The sequence below is a fragment of the Salmo salar genome, chromosome 17, assembly GCF_965601325.2.
Source record: "Salmo salar chromosome 17, fSalSal1, whole genome shotgun sequence".
NCBI classification, from domain to species: domain Eukaryota; kingdom Metazoa; phylum Chordata; class Actinopteri; order Salmoniformes; family Salmonidae; genus Salmo; species Salmo salar.
In genome coordinates this window covers 60,531,240-60,549,193 of record NC_138307.1, presented here as the reverse complement: position 1 = coordinate 60,549,193, position 17,954 = coordinate 60,531,240, and the positions used below count along the sequence as shown (strand labels likewise).

The 17,954-nt window shown below is 41.8% G+C and overlaps 1 protein-coding gene and 1 long non-coding RNA gene across 3 annotated transcripts in view; one reads left to right on the top strand and one right to left on the bottom strand.

The window, feature by feature from the left end:
- pawr (PRKC, apoptosis, WT1, regulator) overlaps positions 1–10,924 on the bottom strand; it is an 82,577-nt gene extending 71,653 nt beyond the window's left edge. The window contains exons 1-2 of one of the 2 annotated variants that reach the window (XM_082963989.1): positions 10,346–10,924; positions 9,896–10,289 (exon numbers count right to left, since the gene is read on the bottom strand). In XM_082963989.1, the coding sequence (XP_082820115.1) occupies positions 9,896–10,289; positions 10,346–10,461 (510 nt within the window). In that variant the 5' untranslated portion in view covers positions 10,462–10,924. Of the gene's footprint in view, positions 1–9,895 lie in introns of both variants that reach the window. The other variant, XM_014153426.3, reaches the window with a different exon arrangement.
- A 1,306-nt stretch (positions 10,925–12,230) lies between these two features.
- LOC106576315 (uncharacterized) lies at positions 12,231–16,671 on the top strand. Its single transcript, XR_001321921.3, has 2 exons — positions 12,231–14,468; positions 15,825–16,671. It is a non-coding gene; the product is annotated as an uncharacterized LOC106576315 (long non-coding RNA).
- The last annotated feature ends 1,283 nt before the right edge of the window (positions 16,672–17,954 follow it).

Genomic DNA, 17,954 nt, shown 5'->3' with positions numbered 1-17,954 from the left:
GGGGCGACTACTAATCCGGTTGTTCTGCTCCATGTCTCTGTTGTCTTTGGGCCTTGTGCACCTCGTGCCTCCTAGCAGCCTCAGGGAGGAAACCAAGCCTTCCTCCGGACCCTAGCACATGGCTGGCATGATCCACATAACAGAGTCTTTAAGGCTTCCAGCACAAAAATAAAAACTGGGATTTGGACAGCATTCCAGTGCCCCAGAGGCCTGCTGGAAGCGAGGGAAGATGTGAGAGGTTGGGGTGTTGGTTGGAAGCCCATCTCGGCCACCTGGGAACACATACGTGGGTCACATGGGATGGGCGGAAGGTAGGTATGCTGCCAGCAGCAGCCAATCGCTGGTCTGTTGTGGACATTGTGGGGTGCGTGCCAGTAATGCGTCAACACAGCTAAGTTGGCCCTCCTTCTACCCACAACAGGATCAGAAGAGGAAGGATACACACACACACACACACACACACACACACAGAATGAGGTTCCAGCTTTATAGCCAGGGGTAGGATGGCATGTAGTTACTTTAATCATCTGAAACACATTCATTCGTCTTTGTTTGGTTCAACAACTTAAAGATCAAGGCTTTATATCCACAGGCACTTTGAACCCACATTTTCATTTGATTTAGAGTGTTTATCGGCTACATTCTCAAGCTGTTTACCTGAACCACTTTTTCATTTGGTTCCTCTTTTGATGTGAGCCTGCCTGGCTGTATTTTCCATAAATCAACAAGATGAGCCACACTAACAACCTACACGTCAACAGTCAGAATATTCAATTCCTTCAAAGCATTATGAATCCCTCCCATTTCTGCAGCTCCAACAAATCAACATAAGCCTCCTCAGGTATGCATGTAAAGTGAATGTGTTTTTAAAGACGGAGAGCTAGGCTTAAGACCCCCACCCCCCACAGTCCTCCCAGCAACACACAGTGGAATGCCAAACACTCATGACAGCCTCCACCTGTAGATCACCAGCCATATTCCTACACTCAGCTAGGTGTTGCTATGACACCCAGAAGACACTCTCTCCCCCTTATCCACACAGTGAAGCAGAATGAAATGAGCAAAGACTTTTATGACGTATGATTTGCATGTTTATTATTCATCACCTTGGTTAGCTAGATTGTTATGCTGCCGTGTCTGATACCGTAGCCTACTTCTGCTGACGCTTATCAGGGGACAAAGTCTGACAGGGAACAACGGTGCCATAATGGGAGGAGAGAGAACCCATTGGCCTGTGGTGGTGGTGCTGGATCTCTCTAGCTGTGTGTGCAGTACCAACATAACGTTCTGGAACTCTTTTAGAGCCACTGTATGTTGACATATCATCTACAAGAGCTCATCCATAAAAATGAAGAAAGGTTTTACCAAGAATAACACTCCAAAACAACGCTTCCGTGCCCATAGAAAGAGGAGAGAAAGAAACAGACAGAGGTAGCAGCTGCATACTATTCTGTTCTACTGTAATGAATCCAAACATACAGTTCTCCTGAATGCCTAATGATGCAGTGGCCTGATTACAGCTGACTCACAAATCCCCCACTGCTGCCAAGCACACAGGAATGTCCAACAAACAAGTTACATTTATGCAGGAACACGCGCACACACACCACAGCTACTGTCACTCAGCGAGCTGATCAGCAGACAAACCCCTATCCACTGAATCTCTCTATGGGATCTCCGCATGCAGCAGCTGAATGTGGCAGCCCAAGCTTCCACAAGAACACAGTGGGGGCCTAAGTGGCAGGTTCCAAAGGGGAGGCATGAAAACCACTACCCCATGCATCCGTGTGAAACCATAAGCTATTAGCAGATATCAGGGGCAGGACATTTCACTTACAATAACACACAAGAGTTCATGTTAATACTGTTAGCGTGATGGCTGGTATTGGAGGGAACAGATATGGAAAAAGGAAAACTTAAGCCTAAACGTATGACAGATGAAAGGAAATCACTGTCTCCACATCTGCTACTGGATTATGAAGGTGTTAACCTCAATGAGGAGAGACAACGACTTAGAAATCCCCATTTAGTTCAAAGGAGAAGGCTTCCATGTTCCGTGACACAATTCCAAAGCATTGGCATTTTACTCTAGGTCTTACTGTAAATCCCGAAGTGCCTCGCGGGGAATTGGACACAAACAATTTGGTACTAACGAATAGTTTAAAGTATGGGTCAAGCACACACCAAGAGGGAAGATCAGTCACGCGATGATTTACTATTCGAACAGTTGACCCAATCTTCAGTCACATTTCACAACACAGTAGGACATTAACCTCAACAACACCTTATTAAGTAACCAACAAGTCTCCCATATCGCTGAAACGTCCTGGTTTTGATTGTGAGTTATTGATTGGCCTCTCAGACAGCCACTGCGTAATCCAAGCAGTGACAGAGGAGCATGTCATTTCTCACGCAAACAAAATGTGCAAACAGGCGTCTCTGTAAAAGGTAGATTCATAGGGTCTGGCGTATCACTGTCCATTGGGACCATGACTGTGTGGTTCTGTTGTGCTAAAGGCTGGGCTGGGGGGAGTTGTTACTCATTCACCAGACATGTGCTCTATGGCCTGGGTTAGAACAGAACACTCTACAAACCTACACATTTGGAACAGGACTCCAAATTAGGCAGGCTATTTTCTTGTCAGGCCTGCTGAAATGCATACATTGTAAAAATACTCCTGTGATCATGTTTTGTTACAAAACGTTTAAAACTGGATTCCTTGCCAGAAAGTGAGCTCATTAACCTGTGACAAGCAAAGAGGATGTGGGGAGTAAGCAGAGGCCAGGTCAGTCAGAGAGCTATTAGAGGAGCAGCCAGGACTACTGTATTCTGAGTGAAGGCTCCAGTTTTCACATATCACTTAATCAGACCAAGGGTATGATTAAACCTGACAGGGTAATGGACGGCTATTCACTGGGCCTCACCTAGTCAGAGGGCACATTAATGAGAGCTGTCGTTTACGCAACGTTCCACAAGCATGCACAAAACCCTGTGCCACAGCCCATTAGTGGGAGCAGAGTGTTTTATGAGGTGCTGCGAGACCATTGGGTGCCCCCTGTATTAGGGGCCTACCTGGTAACCATGTCATGGAACAAGGCAAACAGTAGTTCCACATTCTTCCTCCTCTACAACTTCCTTTGGAATTTCCCTAACTTTCACCACACAGTTCTATTGGAACTTCTTTCTATTAGTCCCACCCCCCTTAAAACCTATTTTGCGAAAGATATCCTCGTAAACAATCAACAACTCCTGCTAATTAGTCAACCTGTCAAATGTTCTTGTAAACTCACATAACTGGCAAAGGAGCCCGGGTATAAAATAAACACTCTTTGGATTAGAGTTGAACATAACTTCACAAATTCCTTTTGTTCCACCAAGAACCCAAAACCCTGCCCAAATAATTCCTTGCTTATCCAAGCCCATGATCCAATCCCTTTGGTATTTCCAGTGACGATGTGACCTTGTTTGGGAAAGGTTTTAGGAGCAAGTAAAACAGGCTCCACCCAAAGGCACACTTACATTCCTTTAGAACAGATGTATAGAAAGCTTTACATTTTACCTAATTACCTTACAATTAAATAACACCCTATTGCACTGATACTGAAAACTTTCCCTGGCCATTGCTTTCGTGCCTATTAGAAGATGTGAATGACAACTCCATTCAGAACTGCAGTCAGTGGGTGGCCTTTAGAACAGAATAATTTATGATCGTACTACAGCAGGAAGAGAGGTATCTTTAGAGGTGGAAACTGAACACAGATGGATGAGAGAAAGTACCACAGCCCCAGCATAAGGTACGGAAGTAGTGGAGCAAAAACTTATACAACTCCCAGAGGACAGGCAGAGAGTGTAGCAGCACTAGGATGTGTGATTTGATTTAACCAAAAGGCTCCTCAACAGCTTCTACCCCCAAGCCATAAGACTGCTGAACAATTAATAAAATCGCCACCAGACAATTCACATTGACACTGCATTTGTACACTGCTGCTACTTACTGTTTATTATCTATGCATAGTCACTTCACCCCCACCTACATGTACCAATTACCTCAACTAACCTGTACCCCCACACACATATTTTGATTTGTTTAACACTTTTTCGGTTTCTACATTATTCCATGTGTTATTTCATAATTTTGATGTCTTCACGATTATTCTGCAATGTAGAAAATAGTAAAAATAAAGAAAAACCCTTGAATGAGTAGGTGTGTCCAAACGTCTGACTGGTACTGTACATGTCAGTACATACACACAACAAGAAGGTCACATGGTGGAGAGGCGTTATGCATTCCCACAATGCCACAGCTTCTTGTTGTGAGAGTCAGACTGGCTTTGAAATAACTTTTCGGTCTGTCTGCAGATAAAACTCAACTCACTCACCTGGAGAGAGCCTGTTGTGCATATATCCAGAGCTAGATATGATCCAAAAAAAACTGTTGCAGTTTGAACTCAAAATGATAACGATAATCCAACCAATCAGGCTGGAGTTGTGGCTTTATCTACCAATGGGCCATAAACATTGAGGCAAAGCCAACTGTCAATGGGCACTTTGTTGAAGCAGATTCTCATAGAAAAATAAATTTTATAATCACATTGCTTTGTCCGTGGAGTGAAAGACATCAGCATGATTATGTACAGGTAACTCACACTCCTCTTAGCTCATGACAGATATGCATAAACTACACAAAAGTGATTCAACAGCAACCAGGAAGAAGCTCTGAGAAATCCCCTCGGCTATACCCTGCGGCCCTATCCTTTTTACATTTTAGTCATTTAGCAGAATTAGGGTTGAGTGCCTTGTTCAACGGCACAATGACAGATTTTTTTACCAAGTCGGCTCTGAGATTTGACCCAGTGACATTTTGGTTCCTGGACTAGCGCTCCTAAAATCGCTAAGCTACCTATCACCACAGTAACGGAATTACGCTGAGACTCATTTTAAAATGTATGCTAAACAAAAACTACTGATTTCAAAGTTTAACAAACCATACAACTCGATGCACAATGACTACTTGGAACAATTTACACAGAAAATAAACAAACATTTACTGGAAACAGTGCAGATGCAAATTATACCAACAGAATTACAGTACAATCTCCCTCAGTTTTATTCTGTTACCACACTTTTTATCTGCACAGTTCTTCCTGTGAATGTGTTTTTGCTCAATTTCCTGTGGAAAATGTTAAAAGTAGTCCTCGTGCATAGAGTTGTATGATTTGTTAAACTTTGAAATCAATGCTTTTTTTTGGCATACATTTTTCACTTTAAAATGTGAGTCTCAGCGTTTTCCATTACCATGGAATTGCCCAGTGGTAATTGGCACCAATATGTAGCCTGCCCTATCACACAGCCTGTTCACAGTTGCTACTGACTAACACACTGCTGGTCATAAAACATGGATGTCCCCAGACAATGAGGCTCATGAACTAGGCCTAAGCCATGGTGAGGCCAAAAGGAAACGGATCACTGACACAACACACACATCCTAAAGAGAGAGAGAAAAGGAGAGAGAGCAAGTGTCTCGGGCGAGGTGAGTACTCACTCAGACAGCGTTATCTTCAAACGCACACATCACTTAAGCAGTATTCCGTTGTTCAGTAAGTATTCGTTAAGCGGGTCAGAGGTCCCCAACAGCCAGTAGACACATACCATTTTCCGTCAAAGAGGTTGAGACGGACAGGGAGGCTGAAACAAGACACCTTCCTGGAATGCAGGAGGTGGTCCTGATTGACACTCCACAGAAGAGCCAGTGTTTGCTTCGGTTAACCGTGAAGCCATTATCAGCCATTCATAGGGAGAGTGGCACGACTGGGTTCCCTACTGCTCTGAAACCCCCTCAACAGCTATTGTGCCCCACAGAACAAGCAGGCTGATTATGCCCCAGCATACCTATTCAATAAAATTCATAACACAAGAGGCCTTGTGTGAAGAGGGTCCAAATCATACAGCGATCGCGATGTCATGGTTTAGATTTACCATGGGAAATATGCAATGCAATAAACACAGGCAATGTTGTTGCATGGGGCATGATAGCACATAGTTTGGCATGATCTGTGAGGATGAAACCTAGCTTTACGGCTTGGCTTCTGACCAGCCTCTCAAACTCCTTGACTGGCACTGCCGACCGCCTAATATCAGGCTGTCACCAGCCAACAGACACTGGTCAACCTCCAGGTGAAACGCCACAGAGGGCAGCATGCTCTGGGTCTGGGCAGCTGTCAGAAAAGCCAGACCCCTAATATGTAGACTACACTCTGTGGCTTCAAGGCACAGAGCCAGTGTCAATGTCATAAAACATGCCCATTATACGGTGCCTTCAGAAAGTATTCATACCCCTTGACCTATTCCACATTGTTGTTTTAGCCTACATGCAAAATGAATTACATCTCATTTTTTGCTCACCCATCTACACACAATAACCTAGAATGACAAAGTGAAAACATGTTTCAGATGTGCTAATTTATTGACAACGAAATATCTAATTTACGTAAGTATTCACACCCCTGAATCAACCTGTTAGAATCACCTTCAATTACAGCTGTGTCTTTCTGGGTAAGTCTCTAAGAGCATTGCACACCTGGATTGTACAATATTTGCACATAATCGTTTTTAATTCTTCAAGCTCTGTCAAGTCTCGCTATAGATTTTCAAGTCGCTTTAAGTCAAAACTGCAACTAGTCCACTCAGGTACTTTCAATGTCATCTTGGTAAGCAACTCCAGTGTATATTTGGCCTTGTGTTTTAGGTTATTGTCCTGCTGAAAGGTGAATTTGTCTCCAGTGTCTGTTGGAAAGCAGACGGAACCTGTTTTTCCTCTAGGATTTTGCCTGTGCTTAGCTCTATTCCATTTATTTTTATCCTATAAAACTCTGGAGTCCTTGCCGATGACAAGCATACTCATAACATGATGCAGCCACCACCATACTTGAAAATATGAAGAGTGGTACTCAGTGATATGTTCAGTTGGATTTGGACCAAACATAACACTTTGTATTGAGGAATTAAAGTTAATTTCTTTGCCACTTTTTTTGCAGTTGTACTTTAGTGCCTTACTGAAAACAGGATTCATGTTTTGTAACATTTGTATTTTGTACAGGCATCCTTCTTTTCACTCGGTCATTTAAGTTAGTATTGTGGAGTAACTACAACGTTGTTGATCCATCCTCAGTTCTCCTATCACAGCCATTAAACTCTAACTGTTTTAAAGTCACCATTGGCTTCATGGTGAAATCCCTGAGTTGTTTCCTTCCTCTCCAAGCAACTGAGTAAGGAAGGACGCCTGTATCTTTGTAATGAATAGGTGTATTGATTAGAGGTCGACCGATTAATCGGAATGGCCGATTAATTAGGGCCGATTTCAAGTGTTCATAACAATCGGTAATCGGCATTTTTGGACACCGATTATGGCCTATTACATTGCACTCCACGAGGAGACCGCGTGGTAGGCTGACTACCTGTTATGCGAGTGCAGCAAGGAGCCAAGGTAAGGTGCTAGCTAGCATTAAACATATCTTATAAAATAACTATCAAATCTTAACATAATAACTAGTTAACTACACATGGTTGATGATATTACTAGTTTATCTAGCTTGTCCTGCGTTGCATATAATCGATGCGGTGCCTGTTCATTTATCATTGAATCACAGCCTACTTTGCCAAACGGTGATTTAACAAGCGCATTTGTGAAAAAAGCACTGTCGTTGCACCAACTTGTACCTAACCATAAACATCAATGCCTTTCTTAAAATCAATACACAGGTATATATTTTTAAACCTGCATATTTAGTTAATATTGCCTGCTAACATGAATTTCTTTTAACTAGGGAAATTGTGTCACTTCTCTTGCGTTCTGTGCAAGCAGAGTCAGTGTATATGCAGCAGTTTGGGCCGCCTGGCTTGTTGCGAACTGTGTGAAGACCATTTCCTCCTAACAAAGACCGTAATTAATTTGCCAGAATTGTACATAATTATGACATAACATTGAAGGTTGTGCAATGTAACAGCAATATTTAGACTTAGGGATGCCACCCGTTAGATAAAATACAGAACGGTTTCGTATTTCACTGAAAGAATAATGAACGTTTCCGGATTTGACCATATTAATGACCTAAGGCGCGTATTTCTGTGTGTTATTATATTATAATTAAGTCTACGATTTGATAGAGCAGTCTGACTGAGGAGTGGTAGGCAGCAGCAGGTTCATAAGCATTCATTCAAACAGCACTTTCCTGCATTTGCCAGCAGCTCTTCGCTGTGCTTCAAGCATTGTGCTGTTTATGACTTCAAGTCTATCAACTCCTGAGATTAGGCTGGCAATACTAAAGTACCTATTAGAACATCCAATAGTCAAAGGTATATGAAATACAAATGGTATAGAGAGAAATAGTCCTATAATAACTACAACCTAAAACTTCTTACCTGGGAATATTGAAGACTCATGTTAAAAGGAACCACCAGCATTCATATGTTCTGCGCAAGGAACTTAAACGTTAGTTTTTCTACATGGCACATATTGCACTTGTACTTTCTTCTCCAACACTTTGTTTTTGCATTATTTAAACCAAATTGAACATGCTTCATTATTTATTTGAGACTAAATAGATTTTATTGACGTATTAAGTTAAAATAAGTACTCATTCAGTATCGTTGTAATTGTCATTATTACAAATATATATATTTAAAAAAAAAAAATTAATAAAAATGTACCTTTCTTTGTCCCTGTTATTTTTTTTTTTTTTTTTTTTAAGTCGGCCGATTAATGGGTATCGGCATCTTTTGGTCCTCATAAACGGTCGACCTCTAGTATTGATACACTATCCAAACTGTAATTAATAACTTCACCATGCTCAAAGGGATATGCAATGGCTGCTTTTTTAATCTATCTACCAATAAGTGCCCTTCATTGCGAGGCATTGGATTGAATCTGTGTTTGAAATTGACAGCTGAATTGAGGGACCTTACAGGTAATTGTATGTGTGGGGTACAGAGATGAGGTACTCATTCGAAAATCATGTTAACCACTATTATTGCACAACTATTATTATTATTATTGCGCAACTTAATATGTGACTTGTTAAGCACAGTTTTTGCCTTATTTAGGCTTGCCATAACAAAGGGGTTGAATACTTATTGACTCAAGACAATTCAGCTTTCATTTTTTATGAATTTGTAAACATTTCTAAAAACATAAATCCACTCGAACATTATGCGGTATTGTTTGTAGGCCAGTGACACAAAATCTCCATTTAATCCATTTTAAATTCAGCCTGTAACACAACAAAATGTGGAAAAAGTCAAGGGATGTGAATACTTTCTGAAGGCACTGTATAAACATCATTTCCCTAATGGTGGAAGTTCTTAGAATAACAGGACAGACATATTACTGAGTGGCGGACTGGTGGTTGTCATGCTTTCATCAACGTCCCTGCGGCCAGGCTGTGACATGATTTAAGTGCAATAACAACGATACTGCTCCCTTTGCACATTTTCAGCATACTCATGGAGACTTTTTTCCGTGACTGTGCTAGACAGAAGGTCTTCATAAACACTCCACCAAAACAGACATGTTTATGTGGGCCTTTTGAAGGTCAGAAGAATGAATGTTTTAGAACCCATTTGATTACTTCTCATTAGTCATTAAAGCTACTCAGTTTCAAACTATTATTTTCCATTAAAATACATTAAAATGTTCGTTTCATAATGATATTGACACAACCTAAGAGACAGATAAGTCCATCTTTTATGCCGTCTTTTCATAACTTTTTTGTTGTTGTTGCATAGGCCTACAGGCTGTCAGTACAGGGTGTAAACTGTCTCATCCAACACCATGCGTCATGCTTATTAAGTAGGCGATGATTTTTAAACAAATTAAAGTTACAAACAGCTTGGACTCACCTCGGTGGATGGCATGCTGACAACACCTGTTGATCTGCGCTTCTCCCTCAGCTTTCTCTTCTCTATCTGTCCTTTCCCCTTCCTGGCGCTTGGACCACTGTTTTTCTTCTCTTTGCCTTTACTGGATGAGGGGCTCTCCTTGTCACTGTCATGGTCATTGCATGCAGTGGGGCTGGACTCTTGTGGGGTGCAGGGCACTTTCTCCGGCTGCGGTGTCTTCTTCAGGTTACTCCCCGGTGTATCCGCTCCTCTGACGGCTGGTGTCGGGTGTGGGTCATCGTCAGGTCTCTTCAAGGCTGAGGAGGATGATGAGCGAGCCATGGGGTAGGATGTCCCGCGGTCCGGGTTGCCGTTGTTGTTAAGTTCGGTGTTCGAGGTAGCATTGCGCATCTCACTTTTGTTGCTGTGGCTCCCCAGGGACGCAGGGCAGGGGCAATACCACCAGTGCACGCGCCGGTGGCCGCAGCGATGTCCCCGAGCATTTTTGCCCTCATTTTCTCCCGTTTAGCCTTCCATTCCTCCAGAAAGTCTGTCTGTGCATTTGGTTTAAATCCACCCGTTGCCATTTTCCTTTTTGTATGTGTGGGGTTTTCACCAGTGGCTTTACTACGTTTGTAAACTACGCTCCTTCAGCAGGGAATTTGTAATTTCCGTTTTTAAGTCAGGTTACCGTGCAATCGTCCTTCGCTTCTAATGGCACCACATTACTCAAAACGATTCGGTCTGAAGGTAATGGAGAATCACGGTTAGTGTAAATTTGGTCCCAACTTCAATGAAACGACCTCACTTCAAAATTACTATCCGTGTGTAAAGTTCATCACATTGGACGTGTATCAAGTTGTTTTCACAAACTAGCCTTCCCATAAACAAACAGGGGTTTGAACTATAAATAACTCATAGCAAAGTTGGTGCTACTGTAGATAGTCACGATAATTCTTCGAAGTTATTTTATCCCCAAAAATGTTAAAGTAACTTATTGGAAATAACATGACTCATTTAGTGAACAACAGTGACATGCGTTTCTAAGAAGACTCACCTGTTATTTTGCAGTGCTTTCGCTCTCTCAGGTGAACATTCCGTAGGAATGAATTGTAGCCTACTTCACTGGGAAACTCGATTAGTCACATGCAACCTAGAGATCAGTGCGGCTCGGACTCAGCCCCCTCTCCTGGGCTTCTCCGAACCCATACGAAGACTCACGAATGCATACGAAATTAAACGGTTGTAGCCTGTTCTGTTATTATTAAAAATGTTTGGGTTGTACTTGCTGTGTCTAAACACCTTTCTTTGATCCCTATTTTCCAACTAAATGTTTCTTTTTTTACAGCATCTAGGCTACAGGGTGGAAATAAACAAAAAGAAAAATGCCTAATCATAGACTATATAGTGTATATTCTTCTTAACCTATAGGCAGTATTACTGGAGGCTGGTGGGAGGAGCTATAGGAGGACGGGTTCAATGTAATGGTTGGATAAAATGAATGGAACAGAGTCAAACATGTGGTTTCCATATGTTTGATACCTTTCCATTAAGCCCATTCCAGCCGTGTGGCTCAGTTGGTAGAGCATGGTGTTTGCAACGCCAGGGTTGTGGGTTCGATTCCCACGGGGGACCAGTATGGAAAAAAAAAAATGTATGAAATGTATGCATTCACTACTGTAAGTCGCTCTGGATAAGAGCGTCTGCTAAATGACTAAAATGTAAAAAATTATGAAGAGCCCATCCTCCTATAGCTCCTCCCACCAGCCTCCTCTGCTATGGACAGTTTGTTGTTGATGCTACCACGCAGATCCCACAGAAAACCTCCCTAAGGCGTTGGATGAGTCACCCAGCCCCAGAGTGCATCAGAGATGAACATTATTCATCTCTCAATAACAAAACAGGCATACCAACCCACAACAACACTATATGGCTATGTGTGAGGGTCATGATGTAAGTGCATAATTGTTTCCACACTTCCCATAAGAGCTGGTTGAAAATAACCCAAATGGACACAGGTTGAGTGAGGGTGCCAGGCTGATTCATAGTGATTGTAATACAGCCATATGGATGAATGGGAGAAGACTCACTCAGAGATATCCTAGCCAGGTTCAAACAAGACAGTGACCTTGACTGAACAGCCAGTATGCAGCCAGTAGCATCTTTACCATTCATACCACACCAGATGAAGGCAGATGAAGGTGCTTACAGTGTAGGTTCTCTTTGGGTTGATTAGGTTCTGTTCGGTTTGAGATATTTTACAATCATACCAAACAGAACCTAAGTACCCACTGTATTCACATAACAAGCTGTGATTATGTGAATACGGTCGGTGCTTATTTTCAGCTCTCTTGCAACATGCTTTGGAAGCTGCCATACCTCCTGGAGTTATGTACATTTTATTCGGTCCTCATGTTTATGGATCTCTGTTTAAGGAAATATACTTCTGCATCTGTTGCGGTGTAGCGATGGACGCAGAGCTCCAGTGCAATAACTCTGGTTGACATTAGTAGGTATTCAGTCTGTGTTCATTACCATTCATAGCTTAGTTGTGCTGCTGCGCTGGGTTGGTTACTGCTGAAGGAGTTTTTTTTTAACCTTTAGCAGGGAGTACCATGGAGACCAAGGCCTCTTTTCCAATTGATAAAATGTGCAACATTCAAACATACAACGTAATAAGAACATAATACTAGCAATTTAAGAAGCAAAACACATTCCTCAACAACGAGGTCATCCATTAGCAATTGAACTCACCTAAACATAGTCTATATAATAATATACTGTTTGTAAACTACATATATTAGACAGTATTGTACATGTGCCGACATGATTGATTGGAGATAAAGGAGAAAAGTACCTAGGTGAAAGGAATTAGACACCTTTGTCTTAAAATAGTGGCTGATCTAAGGGTCGAGGTCACACTGCTGCATATTAAGAATTTTTCTGTCTGCTTTTTGGGAAGCTGAAATACGAGAGGGCAGTTGTTGTCGCTCACAGCGGTTCACTCCATGCCAACACAAACTGTGCTCCTCTTTCAACTAAACCCCACTTCGCATTCCAATAATGCATTTCCACTGGGAGAGATACGTGTGTGAACTCCCTTTCTGAAAGTCTCACAGTGTTACATCTTATTTCTGGTGGGTTAAAGACCTTCTGTAAAAGCAGTCTGACATTTTAAATAAATGCCAAGATAACTTTTTTCTCCATGTTACACATAGCCCAGACTGCACATTTGTGGTGGAGTTGTAGAAAAATACAGAGAGCAGACAAACAGTAAAATCTTCATAGCCAGTAGCCCACATTTATTCTCAAAACATAACATAATATCCACCATTTTTGGTTCACAGTTTTTTATCCATCCCACAGTTAAGTATTACATTAAAAGTCATGAGGTGGCCTATAAAATGAAAATGATTTCCCTTTGTTCAGTTTCAACTGGAGCTTTTTGTGGATATAAACTGAGACTGAGTGGACAAAACATGACATAGACTGACCTGGTTAAACCCGGTGAAAGCTATAATCCCTTATTGGGTTGTGCAACTCAGTATTAGGAAGGTGTTCTTAATGATTTGTACACTTATTTTTTTTATTTCACCTTTATTTAACCAGGTAGGCAAGTTGAGAACAAGTTCTCATTTACAATTGCAACCTGGCCAAGATAAAGCAAAGCTATTCGACACATACAACAACACAGTTACACATGGAGTAAAACAAACGTACAGTCAATAATACAGTAGAAAAATAAGTCTATATACAATGTGAGCAAATGAGGTGAGATAAGGGAGGTAAAGGCAAAAAAAAGGCCATGGTGGCAAAGTAAATACAATATAGCAAGTAAAACACTGGAATGGTAGATTTGTAGCGGAAGAAAGTGCAAAGTAGAAATAGAAATAATGGGGTGCAAAGGAGCAAAATAAATAAATAAATACAGTAGGGGAAGAGGTAGTTGTTTGGGCTAAATTATAGATGGGCTATGTACAGGTGCTGGTGCAGTATATTGTAATAACTCTATGAAAACATTCACATTCTGAAGGGATACTCTCACCAAACGGCATCATCCCTCACCACTACATAACATTCCCTTATTTACCCATTTTGGGTCATAATGCTTAATGTTATGGTCTGAGTCATTATCTCCTTTCTGTTAGTGACTGGACAATCAGACGCACAACACATACTGCACCATATGCCTTACAAGTCTTGTGAGTGTGTGACATACCAAAAGAGCTGAGGAGAAGGCATATGCCTCTCAGTAGCATGTACAGCATGGCTGACTGGCCCTCTGGAAGAAGCTTGGCCAGAGGCAGGAAGGAAGTGAGGCAGAGACGGACAACAGAACCCTGGGTGAGAAAGGAGAGACTACCCCAAATTACATGTAAAGAAGTCGACTAGCCACATCAGAACCCGATCATTCTCCACTGAACCAAAGGCCCCAGTCAGGTTTAGGGTTTGTCCCCTGCCTGTACTCCTCTGCTGATGTGGACTCTGACTCCATGGATCCATTCGTCTCTCTCTCTCTGTCCAGTATGTGTAGGTCCGTTACCCCTCCTGTGCCCTCCAACGGCTGCTCATGCCATCTGCGGGGTGCCATCTGGTGAGTGTGATGTGGTGGGTGACTAAGTGGGACAGTTAGCCAACATGTTCCATGTTCTGTACCACTGACTCAGTACATCCCTCTGCTGATTGGCTTCTACTGTGGTTTAGCCAACAGGATGTCAGCTACAGATGTTGCATCAGTAGATGTATCGTACCATCGTAGGCAGTGTGCATGAATCGATAGCCCTGTTTATGTCTGCCGTTAGCATGTATCCTTCATCCACCTGATCTTGACCTGATTTTGTCTATTTACACGTAGATCTGATCACAGTCAGATCACAATGCGTCTTTTAATCATCTACTGTACACTAAAAATGTGGGCACAATCAGAATGTGGACAAGATCAGGACAAAGGCTGCATGTTTGAACCAGGTATAAACAGGGCTAGAATAGGCTCATATGGTTAGCTGCATAAAAGTGGTGTTGTCTTGTCTGAACTTGCTTTGGTCTAATCCACTCCTATATCCTGAGTGTCTGAATAATATGTGGTTTGTCTGCTGCAGTAAGGCTATGTTTATGACTCCCTGTTTGACACCTCAGTGAGAGGGAGCGGAGAGTATGAGGGTGGGAATGGCAACTCCCAATGTTATGTAACACCGTTCCCAACCGCCCTACTGTACTGCATGTGGGGAATGACAGCGGACACAGAGACAGACAGACACAGAGGCAATTTGAACACTTCCAAAGCACAATGTTCTTCTAATTGCTCCAATTAACACTGCGTTTTCATTAATCATGCATCCAACTCGTTTGAATAGTCCAATCTACCAGATCTGTGCTCCCGTAATGCGAGTATGGCACATGTTGTAACAGCCCGGTCAGCTATTGTACCATTGTCTGTCTGTGGAGCAGAGGGGCTTTGTTCACCCAGCGTGTCTGATATGGGCGGCAGAGAGCTTTGTGCTCGTCAGCTGCTCTGCTCTGCCTGTTAGTTAGCTCACACTCTGCTACTTCAGCAAAGTGCAGGACAGAGGAAAGGGAGATGAATAAGGCACAGACAGCAGTGGGAAAAATGAGGAGAGAGGGAAGGGATCAGAACGCGGTGTATGACAGGAGCTGCTGTGGAGATCTAATTCCCTCTCTGGGTGAATTCAAACCCAGAAAAGCACATAATCTTATGGCAGAACAGTTGTCAGGAATCAAAGAATCAGGCCTCGCTACCAATCATGAGCTGCTTTTGGGGCTAAGCCCCCAGTGATTTGCTTTGAGCCTCAGTGAGGGAAAATTCTACCCTATCAAATACAACAGATGACGTCTGCCTCTGATGAAATGTTTATGATTCATTCTATTTACCTACTGAAGTCTCACGAAAACAGATAGGTTGTCATCTAAATGTTTTCTGTCTGGTCCACAGGTTCATAGTGGAGATCATGCAAAACAGAACACATTCATCCTTTGCAGTGAGAAGAGTGATTCCAGCCCCTCTGTGTGTGTGTGTGTGTGTGTGTCATTAAACACACACAGAAACCACCACAACCGTCCTCTAAAAAAAAAAAAAAAAAAAAAAAAAATGTAGATGTTTTTGGTTTGATCATAATGATATCATCAGATACTAATAAGAAGTCCACATACGCATTGTCCTGACTATGTTTCACAAACACTCAAAATGCAAGCTTTTGACAATTTCTGGTCTACAGTAGCATTGTACCCTCTCCCTTTGGGATGCTGGTAAAGCAATGAATCGACTATACTAATTAAATCCATTTGTTTCTATAATTATCTCTGGTCATTTTCTAAACCTGGGAAGCTGTCCAACTGATATTTTTCCCATTAGCTTTGCTCAAGGTCCTGAAGAAGACAATGTGTTTGAGGTAGCTATGGAGGAATGTCCATATGGACACCAGACACAGACCAGGCTCAGTCCCACTATTATTATGCTTGTGCAAAAACAAAATTGAAAAATACAAGTATTTGACATGCTGACTCTTATCCCCAAAGTATTATCTAAGCTTGGAGTTGGTTCTTTGAAGAGCACCATTGGAGCAGGGCATTCTCTCTGCCAAGAGCAGTCAATGTAAATGATTAAATACTCTTTATTAATAAGCAACTCCATCAGTTTTATTAGAGATATGTAATGACCACAGCAGTGAACTGTTAAAACTCTAGCTTGAGGTCTGATCCTCTAAGGTGGATGTAAGCGCCTTTGTTCCCCATCTGATCACTGGATCACTATAACCCTGATTAAATAACTGCCACCATTATCCATGACATTGTTTGCCACTGATATTTACCTTGCAGTGTATATTCTTGTGTGTATTTATTTTATGTAACTTAGTATCACTGCATTGTTGAGAAGGAGCTTGCAAGTAGCAAGCATTTCAGTATACTGTTTACACTGGCTGTATCCTGTGCATGTGACAAATCAACTCTGATTTGATTTGGGAGAGAAAAAGAAGAGGAGCAGCAGACAAGAAAGTTTAAAACAATAGATGTCACATTTGACGGGATATTCCCAGCGGTGGTAAAAGTACCCAATTGTCATACTTGAGTAAAAGTAAAGATAACTTAATAGAAAATGACTCAAGTAAAAGTGAACGTCACCAAGTAAAATACTACTTGAGCAAAAGTCTAAAAGTAATTGGTTTTAAACTTAAGTATTACAAGTAAAAGTATAAATAATTTTACATTTCTTGTATTAAGCGTACCAGAAGGCACCATTTAACTTTTTATTGATAGATAGCCCGGGGCATGCTCCAACACTCAGACATAACTCAGACATAATTTACAAATGAATATTCTGTGTTTAGCGAGTCTGCCAGATCAGAGTTAGTAGGGATGACCAGGGATGTTCTCTTGATCAGTGTGTGAATTGGACAATTTCCCTGTCCTGCTGAGCATTCAAAATGTAATGAGTACAGGGAAAAATCAGGGAAAATGTATGGGAGTAAAAAGTACATTACTTTTACTTCACTTCATTCCTAAAGAAAATAATCCAAAATATAAATAGTAAAGTACAGATACCCCAAAAAACGACTTAACTATTTTTACTTAAGTACTTTACACCACTGGATATTCCAGTCCATAGTCTAGCATGGTATGAGTTGCAGTGGCCTCTATACCGTACCATGCATTTGAGTACAAAGCATTGTATTATCGACGTGACCTTCCCTTCTCTAATAAGCTTTGGTCCTGTGTATTCGTCCTCAACCATAGCATAGTGGGATAGCAGTATTTGTCACAAAGTGTTTAACAGCAACCCAACCTTGAGGAAGAGCATCTTCATTTTAAGAAGGGACTCAGGGCAATGCTCAGCCCCTCTGCTGGCTTACTTCCCTAGGACTGGTCCATCTCTCACTCGCCCCAGTTTCCATCAACTATACAATTAAACACATGATGGCACACATAAAAACACAGATGTTACTGTAATATTTCAACATTTAATTGTGTCAACCAGACCACCCAAAAAACACCCATAGCCCTCTATGTTCATAGATATCAGAATTGCAAGTGGCCATAACCCACGGCATCCCCCAGGGAGCGCCAC